The 20,146-nt window shown below is 42.8% G+C and overlaps 1 protein-coding gene across 8 annotated transcripts in view; it reads right to left on the bottom strand.

Moving 5' to 3' along the window:
• The window catches only part of EYS (eyes shut homolog), a 537,363-nt gene that overhangs the window by 408,256 nt on the left and 108,961 nt on the right, over window positions 1–20,146 (bottom strand). For all 8 annotated transcript variants that reach the window (XM_081187035.1, XM_081187037.1, XM_081187041.1 and 5 more), the window contains 4 exons: window positions 9,817–10,076; window positions 2,647–2,743; window positions 2,207–2,314; window positions 1,197–1,342 (listed from right to left, as the gene is read on the bottom strand). In XM_081187035.1, coding sequence (XP_081043161.1) covers window positions 1,197–1,342; window positions 2,207–2,314; window positions 2,647–2,743; window positions 9,817–10,076 — 611 coding nt within the window. The remainder of the gene's footprint in view (window positions 1–1,196; window positions 1,343–2,206; window positions 2,315–2,646; window positions 2,744–9,816; window positions 10,077–20,146) is intronic.

Genomic DNA, 20,146 nt, shown 5'->3' on the forward strand with positions numbered 1-20,146 from the left:
CACTGAGAACATTAAAGTGAAGAGGGCACTGGTGAAGACCAGCACATAATCTGCACTGGCTGGGTGTAGAAAGGACAACTTCCCCTTTGCTCCTGAGAGTGAGCAGCCCTTGGTCTGCTCTCTCTCCAAGCCCGTTCATTATGACTTCAGACCTGTGAGAAGAGACTTGAGTCTGAAGTCGGAACTTCACTGGAGTCAAGCCCAGGCATAGTGTTTGTAAAGCTCTGGTCAACATGGGAAGAACCCCTTGGGACTGAGACAAGAGGTGGAAGATCTAAGTAGCTTGCTGAAGGCCTCCTGGTGAGTTAATGGTAGAGGCAAGATTTAACTTGTACTATTTTCCTTGTATATTAACTGCACTATTTTGTAAGCATTTGCAGTAATTATTTCTAAACCATCGATTATATACGATCCATTATATATGAACACTTAAGTTATTACTATGATGCATTTGTGAATCTCAGTAAATAATTCATTAATTCTGGGTGTATATTTAAAGATGGACAGTGTTCTCGAAGCAACAAACATGAGTCTGACCAAACTGCGGGAGGCAGTGGAAGACAGGAGTGCCTGGCGTGCTCTGGTCCATGGGGTCACGAAGAGTCGGACACGACGAAACGACTAAACAACAACAGCACCCGATTAAAATTTTCAGTAGTCCATTTTAAGGAAGTCAAATGTTCAGTAATTAGCAATTCCAATGTAAAGGAATGTTGTTGTTTTTAAATGCTAGATTCTGAATTATTTATTTTACATATGCCAGGATTTATGTTGATTCACTAGGTATCTGAACTGTGACTGATAAAAACTGACACAACTGAAAAGGAGGCTGTGATATATATATTTGCAAAACTTATTCAGTAGCTATACTAATAATTATTTTTTCTTGGCTGAATTCACACAATATTGATTTTTGCTCTGCTCTGTGTAACCTCTCTTTTAATGTAATTCAGCTAAATATCTGGATTGGTAAGGAACCAATAAATCAGAAATGACGTAAATAAGGTCCAGAGGTACTTAACAAGATGCAGATCCAACAATCACTAGGGTAAACATTGATTTGTATTCCAGTATGCTTGTGACCTCTTCTGCTCATCCTTGATGTAGTGGCAAACCTTGTTTACGCCAATACAACTCTCAGGATGTTACAGTGCGGTTTTGCTTTGCTTCCACAGCGTTCTCCAAATGCACTATACCTGTGAAACCAGGAGCACAGACACATTGATAGCCGCCAGGCTTGTTGAAGCAGCTTCCTCCATGCAAGCAAGGAATAATTTCACATTCATCCACATCCAGCTCACAGAGCGACCCATAGTAACCAGTTGGGCAGTGGCAAAGGAACCTATTATGATGCGGATGAGGAATAACTTCAGTGGAGAGCAATGAACAATATCACTTTTATACTAGATCAAGCTGCCCATTATATCTAAGTGTCATGAGTACCACATCCACATCAAAATAATCACAATGATATCCCCCCCATATTTTTTATTCCCCACCACCACCACCACAGAATTCATTTCTAAAAACACTCACTCCACACCCAATATTCATAGGAGCTATAATATTTAGATAACACAGTGCTAGGCAGAGTGAGTATGGTCCTGAAAAGGAATGCATGAAGTAACTGTGCTTTTCTGTCCTGGGCTGATTGTAACAGCTCTTACTAGTATTATATGCCCATTATGTGTATAATATTGTATGCATATTATAGGAATATAGATTCTAGATGTCCTAAAGTAACAACATAAAAAGATTTCTACAACTTTGGTATTAATTTTGTATTTTGTAGTAATACTTATTTAAATTATATTCTGTATGTAGCATAATCTTATAAGTAACACAGAGAGCTTGACTCTTATGCATATTATACATATGATATACATACTTTTCAATATAAATTTGCATCATTCACAAGCGGCTCAGAAATTCCAATGTGGGAAAAGCTCTATTGGATTGGACCTGCCCAATTCCTGATTCTCCTTCCATTCTTACTAGCAGAGCACTTTGGAAATTTAGGGCTGCCTAGCACCAGAGATTGTACACCTCTTACTACAATCCCTTTATAAAGCCAGACTTTAAGTATGTAGTGAAAGGTGAATCTAGCTTCCTACCTATTTTTGTTCATGCAGTTCTACATCAACAGTCAACTGAAAAGCAGAACAATTTTTATTCTATTTTTAAAAAACTTGATTCACTCACAAACCTGTTTATAAGATCTATGCATGTTCCACTGTTTGCACAGGGATTCGAGGCACACTCATTAATCTCCACTTCACACAATGTCCCAGAAAAGCCATCTCTGCAGAAGCACCTGGAGAGAAGAATGACATCCAGTGAGCTACAAAGAATCTTTAACATCCAAATAAAGAAAGAGAATGTAATGGGTGTGTGTGGGGGGGGGGAGCATAATATTTGTTCATATTTCCTTGGTTGGCGCACCATTTTAGAAAATAGACAAGTTGGGAAGGTCTTGTGGCAGAGCGCTTGATTATAATGATCACAGTCATGCACTGGATAATTCAGCGGCAACAACATTATCCACAAATCACCTAAAATCACATGAGCTACAATCCATTGTCTCTGTCTGAAAGCGTTCCCAAGTCAAATCTAGCAACGTCATTCCCTTGGGCTGTTTTTCCTCACCTGTAACCGTTAACCCCATCCACACAGTGACCTTGATTCTTACACGGGCTGGAGATGCATTCATTGTTGTCAATTTCACAGTAGGCACCTTCAAATCCTGAAAGATAGATGAAACAGGTATGGATCAGTGATTTCGGCTAGTCAGTTTGAATGTCAGGATCAGTGATAACAAAGGCCCAGGTGAATGCCTTCCAAATGGAACTTGAAAACACTCGAAGCATTTTTTATCCTTCAAACCTAATGGGCAATGCTTCCCCTCAAAGAATACTGGCACATCTAATAATGCTTGAGCACAGAGGCACAAATAGGACTGAATGCAAGAAATGAGCATCTGCTTAACTCTACTGGGGAATTGAGCTGGGTTTAAAAGCCTGGAAATGCTTCATCAAAAAGAGGGATGCTATACTATCTCAAAACGCAAGGCAAATCCACTGCATGACAAGTTTTAATCTATCATTTCAGTAGTGACCAAACAAAATTTCTCTTCCTCCGCTCCATAACCCATTTCCTCTTAAACATCACGAGGGACAGTGCCTTGAAATGGATGCCATAAGCTTTTAATAGATGACACATTCATCTTCAGAAGGCTCGGGCTTTATATTTACCTATTCAAAACATTTATATATTCAGAACATTGGTATACCACCCCTCATACAATATAATTCCAGAGTAGAAGTGTTAAGTATATATAATAAATACATATCATGAAATATCAAGATACACAATAAAACCATAATATTAGCAATAATCGGGTGTATGGGGTGTTAGGGGAGGAGTAGCACCTCTTGTGGGGGGACATGTTGTGCTCCTTCTGGGGTAGCTTGCCAACCTTTGGTCCCCACACTGCACTTAGCTCTCTCCTGTGGTTCCTAGAAGCTGTCAGCATGCGGCAGCAGCCACACCCCAGTAAACAGCATTGACTGACCAGCTAAACCAGGTGAGGATAGATGATGGGTCTCAAACCCTCAGTGAGTTAAGGACTTCCCTTGCATGTGAAGACAGGCTTCGGCAGATTGAGCAGACAAGACCAATATTGGGTCCAACAGTCAAGATGCTGGTTTCTGCATGTGCTGTAGAGGGAAGTGAGGGGGAAATGGGGCTTGTCAACCTGGGAAGGTAGTCCATCTAGAAGAAGGAAAAGTCTGATCTTAAACCTCCACTGCCTTGCAGGATATCTTCAGGAGAACATAAGGCTAAGGAGCAAAGTCTACACAGGGAGCAAACCCGACACAAATCTGAAGTGAAGCCCCCAAGACGGTAGTAGGGTAGCACTTTGTATTCCATACTTCCAGCAACTCCTGCAGCCAAGCTGGTGCCAAACATATTGCAAGGCCAACAGGGAGGTCTTGTTGGCTGGGCAGCCCAGGCTTGCACCTTGCTGAGGTCACTTTGGTGCTGCTAACACAGCAGTTTGACTTCACTCCCGGAGGCACGCTCCATTGTCTCTTGAGACAGATGGATGCCAACAGCTAGCAGTAATATAAGACAACAGATAAAAACATACACTAGGCTAAGGCACCAAATAAATTACAATGTGTGGGGAGATGGAACATTCGAACCACACACACCACTTTAGAGAGGGCATTCCACAACTACCCAGAAAGCTCTCTCCTCTGTTGCAACTTGGAGAAGGGCTTCAGCCTATATACACTGTTGGGCTTTGCTGCATCCACTCTAGAGGAATGTTTTTCTTACAACTTCTGCTCTGTTTAAGTGCTGCTATGTGACAAGTCCCATCACTACGCATTACTGGAGAAGTGGGGGATCTGTTTCAATTCCTGGATCCTATGCCACTAAGCAACATCTGCAAAGAGTAATCATAGCTTGGGTTGGGGAAATGCTTCCACTGCCAGTTTCGCTAGCCCCAGGAAACTGGGATGAGAAGGTACCACATAGGTCCCACAAGGTTCTTCTTTCTAGACATTACTGGGGGGGAAACATGGGACCCAGCTATGCTGTAGTAGTAATCAGTCATTTGGACTTATTTGGGAGCAAGCAAAAAGAGTTTCATTAGATCTCACTTTGATTATTTAAAGGAAATGTTAAGCATGGGTTTTACAATATGTACTGAGGATAGTGAGTTCTGTCACCTGACCATGTGATTCATCAATAATACAACACCAAGTGGAGCCCTTTTGCTGTGATATTAATTGCATTTGTGCAGTGGCTCTTGCATTTTTAAAAGAAGATCCTGCAATTTCTTTTGCCACACTAGTGATTTGATAAAGTGCCAAATAATAAATCCAGCACTTAATTAAACTTGATATCAATGTTGGATACCTCATTCATTAAGACAGCTCTAGACCAGGCAGGAGGAACTTGTGGCTTCCAGATGTTGTTGAACTACAGCTCCCATCGCTGTAGTCGGGTTCAACAACATCTGGAGGGTTAGAGGTTCCCCATCTCTGCTCTAACAACTAGTGAAGTCCTGTGATACTCATTCCATGCAATCACATTCTTGCTGCTACTCTGCCATTTTCAGAGTTGTCTGAATCAGTTCCAGCAGCATAAAAAGCTGCTGGAGATCTAATAATTTATCTTGGAAGATGCTGGTCTAACTAAAAAAAGAGCTGAGACTGGGCCAGAGAAGCTAAAACATATTGACAAAAGAGCATTCAAAGTTCAGGGTAGTGTGCTTTATTGTTACTAAGTAGCAAACAAAACATAGGGAGATAATCTCCAGTACTAAGTCAGTACTTCAGCATGAAATGACATTCCTTCAGGTTCTTTTCATCTAAAGTGGGCCTTCTAAAATCTATTTCTGAACAATATAAAACTAAGTAATGCCATTCTTATCATGGAGGCATGCAATCTCTGATACAAGCACACAGAGAGAAAAGCAATATATATTATCTAATAGATTTCGTTCTCCGCAACTTTGGAAAATATGGCAGATTTACTTCTTGCTATTTTATCAGCAACCCATGGCACACATTCCTCTTTAGACAAAGGCACTTGTTACATTTACTGCTCCATCTCTGGGCCCCACAGAATGAAGACTTGAACACAGGCACCAGAAATTAGGATGCAGATCTCAATGGTATGTTATTTTCCTATTTACTTCAATGAGGTTTTTTTAGAAAGAAAAAGAACAAAACAAACAAACATGAAAAGGCTTAAGGGAATGCAGCCCCACTTTCCAGTATCGTTGTACCATTGAGAGACTGGATCACACCAAGCTACCCTGAGGACACTTACAATGAACTGTTCTCTAAGAGTGTTTCCTTTAATCCACAGCATCCAGTTCTCAGTGCTGGAAAAGACAGTGATTGTCCCACCTCAGATTTCTGGATGAATTAGAACAAGGTTGGGGAGTGCTTGCCCCTCCGGCAAGGGCTGGATTTGCTCTGGGAAAAGTGGTCAGGGGCAAGTGACCATGGTGGCTGGGCCAACTGTGGAAGGAGTGGAATGACAGCAATGAGCCAGCGAGGTGAAACAGGGTGTGGTCTGTGGGGATGCAGATGCAGCATGGGGGCACACCCCCACCTCGGCATAAGACACGCCACAGCGTGTCTAGCTGCCATGCCCACTCTCTGACCTTTGCCTCCCTCGCAGAAAGCTTTGCTTAATGTTCCACCTGGCTGGAGCATGTCAAATGATGCAGACTTTCGGGTATCATTTGGGGAAAACACCTGTCTGACATGTGTATTCGCTAATGCTGGAAGTTTGCCTTGCTGGAAATATGTTAAGTTCAGGGTAGTTTCACTACTGTTTCCAATTGTTGACTTCTGCTAATAAAAGGAGCCTCTGCAGAGCTAGCCGGTAGCTTGCTTGGAGCTTGCTTGCTTGCTCCTGCACAGCTCCTGCACAGCTCACATGCATTCAACTCCTGTGCCATCCTCTGTTATTTCTACAGTGGTCTAAGGAGAGGGGTCCATAGAGAGTGCCAGGGATGGACTTGACCCATGTTCTGAAAGATCCCCATGCTGGGTTCAAGCAAATAAACTGTGAGATGACCCATGCCAGTGGCCTAGTTCACAGAATCATAGAATTACCTGTATGGGTTCAACACAACATTAAAAAAAAAGACCCTTAAAGCACTTCCAGATTATCACTCTTTCCAGGTGGGAGTCACTGTCCTGCTGGCAAGTTTAGATTATACAACTAAAGTTGATTTGGCACTTCTGGGCAACAAACACCACTTCCTTCCAAAATCGGACTTTTTGCAATAAGGAAAGTGAAAGGAAAATGCACTGGCAAATGTACAGTAACAACTGCTTGATGCAACATCATATAACCTCCTCAAAACATATCAGAATGAATGTTCAACAGTCATCAACACTCCCTGTAAACTTTGAGCAAACAAATCAAGATGAACGCTTCATAAACAGGTAATCTGGAAGCGACCTTAGATTCCTAAAGGAAAATACTACTGATTGCTTGGGTGAATACAGAAATTAGGAAGAGGCCAGCCAGCTAGAGCCAAGTTTCAGGTTAATTTAATGTGATCTAGCAAAAAGAAATGAGAACTGACTGGGCATTTTCTCTCTCTTTTCAAAAAAGTCTCTATCTGCTACTTAAAGCCGTTTAACACATTTTTAAAATGTTAGCAACATTATTACAAATTAACATCATCAACTGCAATCAATTTGCAGCTTTCAAAGTATTTGCACAAAGTAAATCTTCAAAAAGCATCATAATGTAAATGCTCGTTCATGTATTGGGCTAGAAAGAAAGTTCACTCATTTAAGTTATAAAACAGAATGATTTTTATTTTTCAGCAAGCTGTTTTGTAAATTGGCATATTAATTGGGCGCCTAACAAATATACATTTAGTGCTAATGTATTGCTATGGTAATGATATTTAGTAGCATGTGTACTAGAATAATAGGCACATTTAAATGCAACTGCTTGCTGCTGGTGGTCATGCAAATCAGTCTAGCTAGGGATACAAATTATAAATCAATAGTGCATGGAAATGATCTGATACAGCCCTGGAGAACAACACTTCTTTTTTTATTTATTTACACAAGGTGGCTTTTTCACATTTCCCAGCAAAGTCGCATATTGCTCAGAGGAAACTCTGGGATATTTTCAGTCTGGCGTTTCTGATGGTTTGACCTTGCAGCCTTTTCTGTTGAGTAAACAGGAACTGCCTACTGAATTTACACCAACCTTGTGAACCGCTGCATGCAAATATTTACCTAATCAATAGCAAACAATAAATAGCAGGTTACTGCTTGCAAAGCATTGGCAGAAGACAAAATACCACTCACGTTATCACATACTGCATTTCTCAGAGAAAAGCCCCAAATACCTCTTGAAGTACCTAGAGTTTTATTCCTGATGTTAAAACGGGATATTCCCCACCAGGAGCACTGCAAATCAATCTTGATGCATTCCTTTTACAGCATGTACAGTATTAATCAATTGCAAAAGGACCCAAGTTGAGTTCTGCTGGATCAAAGGCCCAGCATCTTGTTAGTCAGTGAGATGTATGTGGGAACCCACAAGAGATCTCCCTCACTGGACTCTCCTGCTCGTCCTTCCCATCAACTGGTGTTCAAGGGCATACTAGCTTGGATACTGGAAGTCATTTATTACCATGATGACTAGCAGCAAATGATAGCTGCCATTTTCAAATTACGAGGGCCCCTTTCCAGTTGTATGGAAGGCTATTATCACATCTATTTTACATCAGTTCTGCCTTACACAGGGCCCTCCATATGTTGTTGAACTACAGTTCCCATCACCCCTATCCAGCATGCTCAATGATCAGGGATGATGGGAATTGCAGTCCAGCCACAGAGGTTGCCACATTGGGGGAAGGCTGCTTTCCAAACATCTCATAGCATTCAAATGAGGCTCCCTGGAATTCATGGCATCTGACCTGGTAACCCTTAGCATGGCTAATGCTCCCTGCACATGCTCAAAGGCTCCTTCCTTTCATTTCCTTGTGCTCATGGTATTTTTTGAAGAAAAGCATCAGACAGTAGCGCCTTGGCATGCCCTATTTTGTTCTGCTCTTCTCTTTACACCTTTTCTTTTCGCCACTTGCAGCAAGTCTAGAATTTCAAAGATGTGACTGAAGCTGCTTTGGCTTCCAGGCAGGGCCATTTTTTGTCTCGAGATGCTTTCACAGCAGTAGCAGCATTCCCTTCTGGTTTGCATCCAATTGCCTTCATTGCAGATGGCACAGAAGAGCTTGTCCACGTGCACAGAAGAAAGCCCAAGCTGACACTGCCCCCACCCCCCCTTTAAAACTGCTGCTGCTCCATTTTCTGACCCAGCATGGCACATTAAGGGGATGTTCTGTTTCACCCACCCACCCAATAGCACCATCAGCCTCCTTCTCACTCCTCACACACACCCTCTCTCTGTCCCTTTTCTTGCTGGTGGTCTTCACTTGGACTGCTGGCTTCCCTGGAGGTCACGCTCAGATCCCCTTCTGCCATGACTGAAATGCTTTACCTGGCCGGATCAGGACTCCCCAGAGGAGCTAGGGGTAGCAAGCTGCTATATTCAAAAAGGCCTTTATAATCATTACACCATGATCCCTGTGCTCCATATTACTGCCAAAGCCTGGGGAGGAGGGGACATTTGCAATGGAACCACAGAATCCTCTAGACATGTAGTCACATGCAATGAAAGCACACAGCAACCAAACCATGTTGTTCTTGTCTCTCAGGTTGGCACATGGGTAGGCGAACTAAGGCCCGGGGGCCAGATCTGGCCCAATTGCCTTCTAAATCTGGCCTGCGGATGGTCTGGGAATCAGTGTGTTTTTACATGAGTAGAATGTGTCCTTTTATTTAAAATGCATCTCTGGGTTATTTGTGGGCAATAGAAATTTGTTCACCCCCCCCCCAATATAGTCCAGCCCTCCACAAAGTCTGAGGGACAGTGGACCGGCCCCCTGCTGAAAAGGTTTGCTGATCCCTGGGTTAGCAGCTTCCCCTTTGCCAGTCTGAAGCCTCTGACCGGTCCCCACTATTATCCTGATTGATCATTGACTATTTTGGATGCCGGATGAAGGTTCAGAATAGAATGCAGCTCATTTGGCACCGGCGGCCTAATGTACACACCACCGAGTGTTGGTAGGACTGGGAAATGTCTTGCGCCAAACTTTATGCTCACACTGTTTAAAACAGTAATTCAGAAGGCTACAAAATCGACAGCATTCCAGAGTGTGACTTGCATGCAACTGTTTTGATAAGTAGTGCCATTTACCTTTTTGACAGATGCACAATGGCTTCCCATTAACTTGTGCCAAACAAGTAGAGTTGTTGATACAAGGGTTGTAGGGGGCATCACATGGGTTGTAGCGATACTGGCAAGTCCTTCCAATATAAAATGGAGGGCAAACACATAGAAATTGCCCATAGACAGTGGACTCGTGGCAGGTGGCTCCATTCAGGCATGGTTCAGAATCGCATTCATTTATATCTTCACTGCATTGCTGCCCTGTCCAGCCTGCTGCACACAAACAACTAAAGGGGGAAGAGAGAGGATAATGAAAAGAGGTGAAAGCAATCTTTTTAAACAACAAAAAACATAAACACTTGCAACAGTCTCCTATATCTGCCCCATTGCTTTGATCTGTGTTTTCAGTACTGATTTACAGTTTCCCCAGGGTCTTTTTCCTCAACAAGTAAAAATAAACCCTGCTACATAGAACAAAGGAATTCATATCTGAGAAAGAGAAGGAGAAAGTGCTTAAAAGTAAAGGGAACAATGTGACATATAAATAAAATAGCTGCCCCATCATCATGCTCAGTGTTAACTGACTCCCACATGCAGAACATGGTTCCACACAAATATATAAGTATGTAAAATATGCATAGTTTGCTTTCCCATCATTTAGGACCCCACAATGACTCACAGTTGCAAATGCAATTTGGAACAGTAGAAAAATACCAATAATCAGTCAAATAAAACAAGAAATTAATTATAGCAGCAGAGTCTTAAAGAAAATAATAGGCAGTAGCTAAGAGTACCAGTATATGAATATTTTCTGCCGTTAAAGGCCATAGGCTTAGCATGTCAGATGAAATATAGTAATGATGGTGCAAGGAAAATATGCTTGGGGAGAAAGTTCCATCATAGGCCATATCTCCACAACGGTATCATACTACTTTAAACGAATCCTTGTAAGTTTGCTAAGAGTTTGCTAAAAGTTATTAGGAGAGTCCTATTCCCCTCACATAGCTACAATTCTCTGAGTTGATTAACAGTCAATCCATCTCAGACAATTCTGGGAAATGTAGCCTCCTGATTTTTTTATTTTGAAAGAAAGAAAGAAAAGTATTTGTGTAGTTTCATCAATTCCGCGAGAAGCTATCTAGGAAGCCAATGTACCGTATTTTTTGCCCCATAGGACGCACCGCCCTATAGGATGCACCTAGGTTTTTTTGGGGGGGGAAATAAAGAAAAAAAAATTATTTCCCCCCCAGGCACGGGGCTGGTACGGGGGAAGCCCGAGCTTCCCCCGACCCCAGCCCCCAGAACAGCCTGCTATCCGCAAGCCTAGGGAGCCGCGCCGGTCTCCCCAGGCTTGCGGAGAGTGATGCGAAGCCCAGGAGCGCTCTTTAGCGCGCCCCAGGCTTCGGAGTGCAGCCAGCTCTGCGCAACCCTCCAGAGCCCGGCGCAGGGTTTCGTGAAGCCTGGAGAGCAAGAGGAGTCAGTGCGCACCGACCCCTCTCGCTTTCCAGGCTTCAGCGAAAGCCTGTATTCGCCCCATAGGACGCACACACATTTCCCCTTCATTTTTGAAGGGGAAAAAGGTGTGTCCTATAGGGCGAAAAATACGGTACATTTCTTGCACATCCTCATGGTGCTGAGATTAGATTTTAAAGGTGGTATGAGAGAAAGGTGGGATTTGAACACAGATTTTACCAAGTTCAGCTATTTTTCCACTTGGGCCTAATTCAGGGAAAATGCAAGTTGTTTTCAGGCACTCACACAATAAGCAGAAAACTTGCACCAATTGAGCCTGCCTTGCTGTCCTCTGCCAGCCACGCATAGGGGCAAACATCTGTAAAGGGGAATCCAATGTGCACAGGCTCTGTCTGCAATGGGAACCTTGATTGTGCAGGGTTCCCAATTATAAGGCGAGTCTATTTGTTGTTGTTGTTTAGTTGTTTAGTCGTGTCCGACTCTTCGTGACCCCATGGACCAGAGCACGCCAGGCACTCCTGTCTTCTACTGCCTCCTGCAGTTTGGTCAAACTCATGCTGGTAGCTTCAAGAACACCATCCAACCATCTCATCCTCTGTCGTCCCCTTCTCCTTGTGCCCTCCATCTTTCCCAACATCAGGGTCTTTTCCAGGGAGTCTTCTCTTCTCATGAGGTGGCCAAAGTATTGGAGCCTCAGCTTCACGATCTGTCCTTCCAGTGAGCACTCAGGACTGATTTCCTTCAGAATGAAGAGGTTTGATCTTCTTGCAGTCCATGGGACTCTCAAGAGTCTCCTCCAGCACCATAATTCAAAAGCATCAATTCTTCGGCGATCAGCTTTCTTTATGGTCCAGCTCTCACTTCCATACATCACTACTGGGAAAACCATAGCTTTTACTATACGGACCTTTGTTGGCAAGGTGATGTCTCTGCTTTTAAAGATGCTGTCTAGGTTTGTCATTGCTTTCCTCCCAAGAAGCAGGCATCTTTTAATTTCGTGACTGCTGTCACCATCTGCAGTGATCATGGAGCCCAAGAAAGTAAAATCTCTCACTGCCTCCATTTCTTCCCCTTCTATTTGCCAGGAGGTGATGGGCCCAGTGGCCATGATCTTCGTTTTTTTGATGTTGAGCTTCAGACCATATTTTGCGCTCTCCTCTTTCACCCTCAATAAAAGGTTCTTTAATTCCTCCTCACTTTCTGCCATCAAGGTTGTGTCACCTGCATATCTGAGGTTGTTGATATTTCTTCCGGCAATCTTAATTCCGGCTTCGGATTCATCCAGCCCAGCCTTTCGCATGATGAATTCTTCATATAAGTTAAATAAGCAGGGAGACAATATATAGCCTTGTCGTACTCCTTTCCCAATTTTGAACCAGTCAGTTGTTCCATATCCAGTTCTAACTGTAGCTTCTTGTCCCACATAGAGATTTCTCAGGAGACAGATGAGGTGATCAGGCACTCCCATTTCTTTAAGAACTTGCCATAGTTTGCTGTGGTCGACACAGTCAAAGGCTTTTGCACAGTCAGTGAAGCAGAAGCAGATGTCTTTCTGGAACTCTCTAGCTTTCTCCATAGTCTATTTGTACACAGAGGCTTTTCTGTACAGACGTTTACCCAAATCTTGGAAGATAGGAAGGTGACAGGACTGCCAGAGTAAGTGTTGGGAAAGATGGGACCAAATGGTATGGCCCTCAATCTGAGTGTGTGACACCCCCCAAAAAACCCCCACCCCTTCTATTGTTTGCATTTTCTCTCATTGTTAGATGTATCCAACTAAGAACTGACCAGCTGGGTGGGATTCACCTAACAAGCTCCATCAGCGGAAGGCCTATGCAAGGACTTCCACTTGCACAATGGGGCTTTACCCCACACTCCCCTCCCCAAGCCCCCCACAATTGGTTCTGGTGGGAGTCAGGAGAATGACAGCACAAGGAGGGGGACGGTTCTGTCTGCTAAGCTGAAATGCTTGCAGATACAGAGCATTCATCATAGTGCAACGTTGACTGCTACCCACTGAAATGAATGAACCTAAGTTACGGCTCGTCTACACTCACACTTGTCCAAGCGGTTTTCTTTTTGCCCTGACACTTTCCTTGGCAAAATCCGCTATTTAGAGATGAATCAGATCCAACAACAATCTGCGGGAAACCTGTTTGTCGTTTGCTCCAATTCAGCGGTAATGATCAGGTTTCCCTGGAGGAAAGCAGAGGGAAAAGTGGAAGTCTAGTTGAGTCCTTAGTCACGTCCATTCATTTCAATGGGCTGGCTGTGAGCGGACCTAGCATCCCCTGTGGGTTGTACCCAATGCTGTGCCAGAAGAAGTCTGCTAGTGCAAAGGGACTTCAGTTTCCTCTTCTGCCCCCCACATGCCCCTCAGAGTCTGCTCTAGATGGTCCCCCCCATAGCTGATTTGGCTGGTGCCCGACGGGCCATAAGGAACAGGAGAGGAAAATGAAACTGCATTTCACAAATGGAAGTCCCTTGCACCAGCAGGGCTGCAGCACTGGATATGGCCCTGAAATGTTCCCCAGCCCCTTCAATCTCTCTTTCACTCTCAAACACACCTACCCCTGCATGTGAGAGCATCTAGAGCAGAGTATACGTAGCCTGGCTTCTGAACTATAACAGTTTCCCTAAGATCTATGAAAGGCAACATTGATGAGACTGCATGCCCTAATTCAACTGACACAAATGTGCAGTGTACTGATCACCTTTATTACTTGTGCTCTCTAAGTGTCCTGATGACAGCCACAGCACGTTAGAAAGCTGCCACATGCGTTGACATTTCCAGCGCATTTTGAACGGAAACTTGACACATCAGAAACTCCTACATATTAGAAGGCTGCTGTTTCTCCACATTTGAGCACTGGGAGAGAAACGGAGGAGTGTGGAGGGCTGAGTTACAGTACAGAATATCTACATTTTCAGCATGGAATGAGGGGACTTGCTTTTCAAAGCCTGCCCTTCTCTAAGATGCCTTGCAGTTAATGATGCAGATGAGGATAATGAGATGCACCTGTGTTTCCCCTCCAAATAACCCTCACGGCCCTGCTTATAATGGCACTTCCCTACTTGGCTTCTTTTAATTTTAATCAACACTAACTATCTGGAAGCATTTGTTGCCGGTGTGGTGTGCCAAAATCAAATAAACATATTGATGTATGCCTTTTGGAAGGAAAGGACCTTTTTCTTTGTACTGTGCTTCCCTCAACTAAAAATGTCATGTGTGTCACCCATATTGGAAGAAGTAAACAGCCTTTTTCTTCTCCCTATCTCAATGCTGTTGGAGTTATACGCTGCCCTTTTGTCCCACAGCCAATGTGAAGCGTCACAAATTATGCCACAAAGTGAAGCATGAGACAGGCCTGAGACCTAGGGTGCACCCTGCAGGGTTTTTAAAAAGCTATTGCTGCTGTTGTTACTGCTTTTCAACTCCTAGGTGCCTGTGCATGTGAGCAGAACAGTCCAAATGTGCTCATCAATTTAAGTAGTTGGCAAGGACTATTTCTCCATAAATGCCACCATCAACATGTGGGGGTAGGATGCCCCCAAATAAACACAAATCATAAGCGGCAGTGGATGGTGTGGTGGGGCTGCACCCTTTACCTGATCTCCTTCTGGCTCCAGTGAGCGGGGGTCACTCTGGTGGTGCACACACCCCAGCACACCCGCCCTGGGCACCAACAAGAAACTCTCCACTGCTTTTTCTATCTGTAACATAATGAAGAATCCTATCTTCAGCTGCAATCTGAATGCACGACTTGAAAACGTGGATACAAAACAGAACACTGGACCTGCTCTAACAAATGAATAAATCAGCCGTATGCACAGCATCGTTTGGGGATTGAAAGAAAACGAGCAGGGGCTAGTTAGGCTAGTTGCATGCCTTCAGCCCTGATCTCCTTCCTAACAGAATCCCCATGTGACTTCATTTCGCATGCCTCCCTATTCCTAAGTAACGCCAGTCTCTCCCCTTTTCGATCACCGGGGCTACAATTTACCGTTACACAGAGCTGCTGGAACTGCTTAATGAATCATTGGCTTGTTGTTTGCAATAATGTCATATTTCTATTTGCTGAGACAAAGAGCTGCGAGGTGTTTATTACCTTGGAAATTTTTAGCACTTTTTTTAAAAAAATCCCAGATTGAAAAGCAAATGCAGTTAATTGCCTGCCAAACAAAATCTGCTGCAGGTAGCGGCAGAAGATGTTTTACATTAGAAAGAAGTTGCCAGATTTTGACAAAATGCCCTTGCGTAGCCAGCAAAGCTGACCGTACCAAGTCCTTCTGGAAAAGTGACTTGCATCCCATTGCCTGATGGGAGATAAACAAAAGCTAATGGGCTTTTTCGAGTTTGATGTTTCTTCCAAGCTTGCTGAAGGATCAATCAAAGTACTTGTTTTTGCCGTAGCTACAGGCCCTTCCACAATACAAACTGTTCAAGGCTGCAATGCTAGAATGCAACCTCCAATCTGCCTGCTCTTAAACATTCCAAGTGCAGAAAGTAGGTATCTGGGTTAAACTTCTCTCTCCAAGTTGAATACACTAAAATGTTCTCCTTCAATTGCAACCACCTCATCTTTCCATAATCTGCACTTCAAAAAGCCTGCATTGGGAAGATGAGGAAAAACAACCCATCCATTCGCCACCTCCATAGGACAACAAAGCTGCTGAAAGTAACTATGTCAAGTGCTCATTCAGCAACCATTCACTGTATATTTGGTTTCCTGCTCATGCTATCAAGTTTCATTGCAAACCACCATTTTGGACAAATCTAAGATGCCGGCTATCAGAACCATACATGGCTGAAACATGCTTAAATAACCTAACAAGGACCATTTGAAATAAAGGCACACATGTTCTGCTATGTAAAAAATGTTCTAAAAATAAGCAAATCTATCTTATTTGTAACAGCCCCATCATTATCCACCACCCTGCCATTGATTCCCCCTCCCGCAAGCTGGGTAAGACCTTTTCGGCCCAGTTTTTTTATTGATTTATTTAATTTGTTTGTTTGTTTAATCTGTTTCTTCAGCAAATAAAAAAGTTAAAGAGAAATTTGTTCGAATGAAGCAAGTTTCCTGCCTTCTGGTGTTTATGTATGAAAACACTACCGTGAGCTGAGTTAAAGGTAGATTAATATGTAATCTTGATGAGGCAAAAGCCTCTCCAGAGTAGTAACTTCTCTAGTCAGGCCACACAACCGAGCCAGCTCTCCAGGAGATGGTTTCCTGGGTTCTGTAGTTTTGTGCCAGATATTTAGTTCAAAATTCACACATTACAGGAAGGATGGTGAGGTCCTCAAACCATTGTGTAGTAGACAGTGGGTATTTATCCTTCTGGGGTCAAAATATAAGGATCTTGACAGCTCACAAAATCCACATTTGTTGTCCTATTAATCCCATTAGTACAGGAATCTAATTCAAGAGTGGATGGACATCTTGTATATCAAATATTTTGATAGTACAGAATTGATATGGACTATTTAAGACCAAAAAAGAATCTGGACATGCCCACCTTTTATGCCTCAACAAGGAATTTCCAGGATTATATCTCCAGTCTTAGACTGTGCTTTTGGCTTAATATTAATTATTTCTGCCTTTGCCCCAGTATAAATTATTTATCTTTTGCTTATATTTCTACAGTTACTCATTCTACAGTTTCAAAAATTGATGCCTGTATATTGAAAATGGATCTTTGCCACATACCAAAGGTAAAAGGGCCTATTCACATGTCCTTTCTAGCCTTTCAAACCTCCCTTATCCTTCTTCAAGTTCCAAAATTCTCAAGGATTAACCCTTTTGAAGTCCACTCAAAAATCCTTAGAATATTTTTTTTAATAAGACTCCTCCAAACACAGGTATTCCTAGCATTTCACTTTCTTTGCAAAGCTGAGGATAAAAGAGGATATTGACCCTATATGGGGAGAAAGGCATTTGATAGGAGAAAGCTGGTGGGAGAGATAAAGGAAGGGGACTATTATTATCATAACAGTGAAAGAATATGCCTTTGCATGTGCAGTCTTATACAGGGAAACCTTAGAGGGCTTATGTATTTATATATATATATTGTTCCTTCCATTCTAATTGATCCCTTCCATTTAATTGGTTCAGCCCTTTTTGCCTCATTCCTTTTCTAATTTCCTATGATTCATTTCCCCATTTCTATGCATTTCTTATCACAGTCTCCCCACTCATAATCTCTTTTATAATAGCAGTAAAATAGCATATTTTTAATACATTGTGTATCAAGTGACGCAGCACACAAGGAACAAAATATCTGAGACAGAGGTACATTAATTATTATGCATTTCTATTTCACTTCATGTGCATGTTACCTTTCCCTCATCACCCTTTAAACTGATGAGCACACGTGATCATATTTGAAAGATCAGAATTAAAAATCTCAATTTAAACGCTAGTCACGAATAGTTTGCGGAATGGATTTAAGTACTGTGTCCCTGTGCTTTGGTTCACATCCTAAGCTTTGAATCTCCTTAATTAGTCTCATTTAAACAGAGATGAATTCTAGAAGGGCAGTCATGTTGGTATGGTGCCGTAAACATAATAAAGCGCGTTACCGCACCTTAAAGACGAAGAGAGGAACAATAAATATGTTGGCCTAAGGTGCTTAAAGACTTTTATTTTTAAGTCAAGCCAGTTTCTGTATTAAAGGGACAACTCTGGAGTAAATACATAGAAGCTGTACATTGTGCAGTTAATATCTAGAAGGCCACTCCCGTGTTAGTCTGTCAATAAAATATATTCACTAAAATTTATTAGAATTGCCACTTTCATACACATATCTACTGAATTTTATCAATCATTCTAAAGGTGCCTCTAAACTGACGCTATTTTGTGGCAGGAATTTGGGCTCATACTGGCTCAATTAAATTGGTCAAAGTGTTCTGTTATCCCAGTGCAACCAATCCATTTAAAGGGACTTTTTGCAGTTAGGAAAGTGATGGGAAATGTGTTAGTATCTTGGCTCACAGTCAGAGGTACCTGGCCTCCCCCGAGGCAATTGAGCGAGATACTGTGTTTACCTTCCGTCCGCTACTCCCCGGCAGACTAGGTAAACAACCCGGCGATTCTTCTCATTAGACGTGAGATAGAACACACCCTCTGCTTCTCTGCTTCTCTCTCCCTCCCTGCATTCTCCCAGGGAGGAGAAATGAGACAGACAGGAGTCCTTTCTACATGTTTTATTCCTGTCACTCAGCAGTACATAGAAATGTGACTGTACCCTTCAGACTCCATCAGAAGAGACTCAACTCCTCCCCCGTACTTCCAGCACAGGTCAGATGACACTCTGAGCTAACATCCGGTGCTCAGTACAGAGAATAGGCTCCACCTTTTCCCCAGCAGTACAGCAGCAAACCACAACATCCTGTTTTGCATTCCAGCAATCTGGAGCTGGCTTTTGCCTTGGTGCTTTTTCCCAACATCCTCCCCCAAAAGCATCAATTGGCAAAACATGATCCAGAGAAGAAAACAAACAGTTGTTATACATATAACAGTCCCCTGTTGTTTCAGTTCCACCCTTGGAACATCCCACCACTGGTTTCACCAGTGTACCTCTCTGGTTGTCTGGCTTCCAAGGAATGAGTGCTTCTGCATTACCTTGGCTAGCTACTCTCTGTTGTGTCTTTGTCTCTGACTTAGACACTGCTTTAACCTGTTTTGAGTTGTTAACAATAGCAACACATGCAACAGCTAAGTTAGCAAACTCTTTTGAGTACCTCTTTGGTGGTACACCCTTTGTAACTCTCTCAGACCTGCGTTTGAGGTTCTGATCCTCTGTGCTCACTGGTTCAACCTCTGGACTTTGTTGAGAGCCAGTAGCAATGGCTAACAGTGGTTCTTCCTTCACCTGTGAAGGTCTATCCATTGTGTGAGATGTTCTCTCAATGACTGTTACAACTGAACTCTCTGAGCTGTCAGTGTCATCGTCAGTACCACTGTAATCTGTGACATCAGAAAAATCATTATCATCATCATCAGAATCGTTTCCTGTGGGAAATGTGTGTTCTACAACCCGCTCTTGTTCCGGAGCACTCTCTAGAAACTTTGTGAGAATCACCTGACCAGATTCAGACAAAATTACTCTGTAGAGACCCTTTTCATAACCCACAAAAATGCCTCTGGCATTCTTTACTCCACCTGGAGCTTCTGTTCTCACATGAGACCCGAAAACCTTAAAATAGGCAACAGAAGGTTTTCTGTGGAACAGCTTCTCAAAAGGAGAACATCCCAACTCTGTTGAGACTTTTCTCAACCACACATGAAGATAGGACGCTAGCGATTCCGCCCAATATTCATGTGGCAAATGTGAACTCAGCAATTGCGCATGCATCCCCTTTTGCAATTCTTTGTTCACCCTCACACAGACCCCCCTGTTCCACGCTTCTGCCGAAACAGCAATTTTGTGGTCTATTCCTTTTCCATCCAGGAACTTCTGAAACTTCTGTAACAGAAAAATTTGCTTCTCATCTGTGAAAAGACAATCAATGTTAGCATCATGCATATTCTTAACCTTGTCACAAAACTCCTGAAACTTTTCTAAAGTTTCTTGTGGTTTCTCCATCATATAAACCCAAGAATAATTAGTGAAACAATCCACACACAAAAGGTAATATTTTGCATTGCCCCTAGATGGTTCTAGAGGACCAATCACATCAGCATACACCCGCTGAAACGCTCTGTCGACCTTCGGCACCTTCCGGGCGCTCTTGGTCACACCTGCAAGAGAGATTACGTTAGAATCAGAAGAATTACATTTCATGTAATCACTTTGATCAAAAGTCAACAAATACAGTCCATCTTTCTCTTTGGCAGTAAGAAACAGTTCTCCATCTTTGTAGATCTTGCAGCTTTTAGCA

The sequence above is a fragment of the Podarcis bocagei genome (genome assembly GCF_964188305.1).
Source record: "Podarcis bocagei genome assembly, chromosome: 3".
NCBI lineage: Eukaryota > Metazoa > Chordata > Lepidosauria > Squamata > Lacertidae > Podarcis > Podarcis bocagei.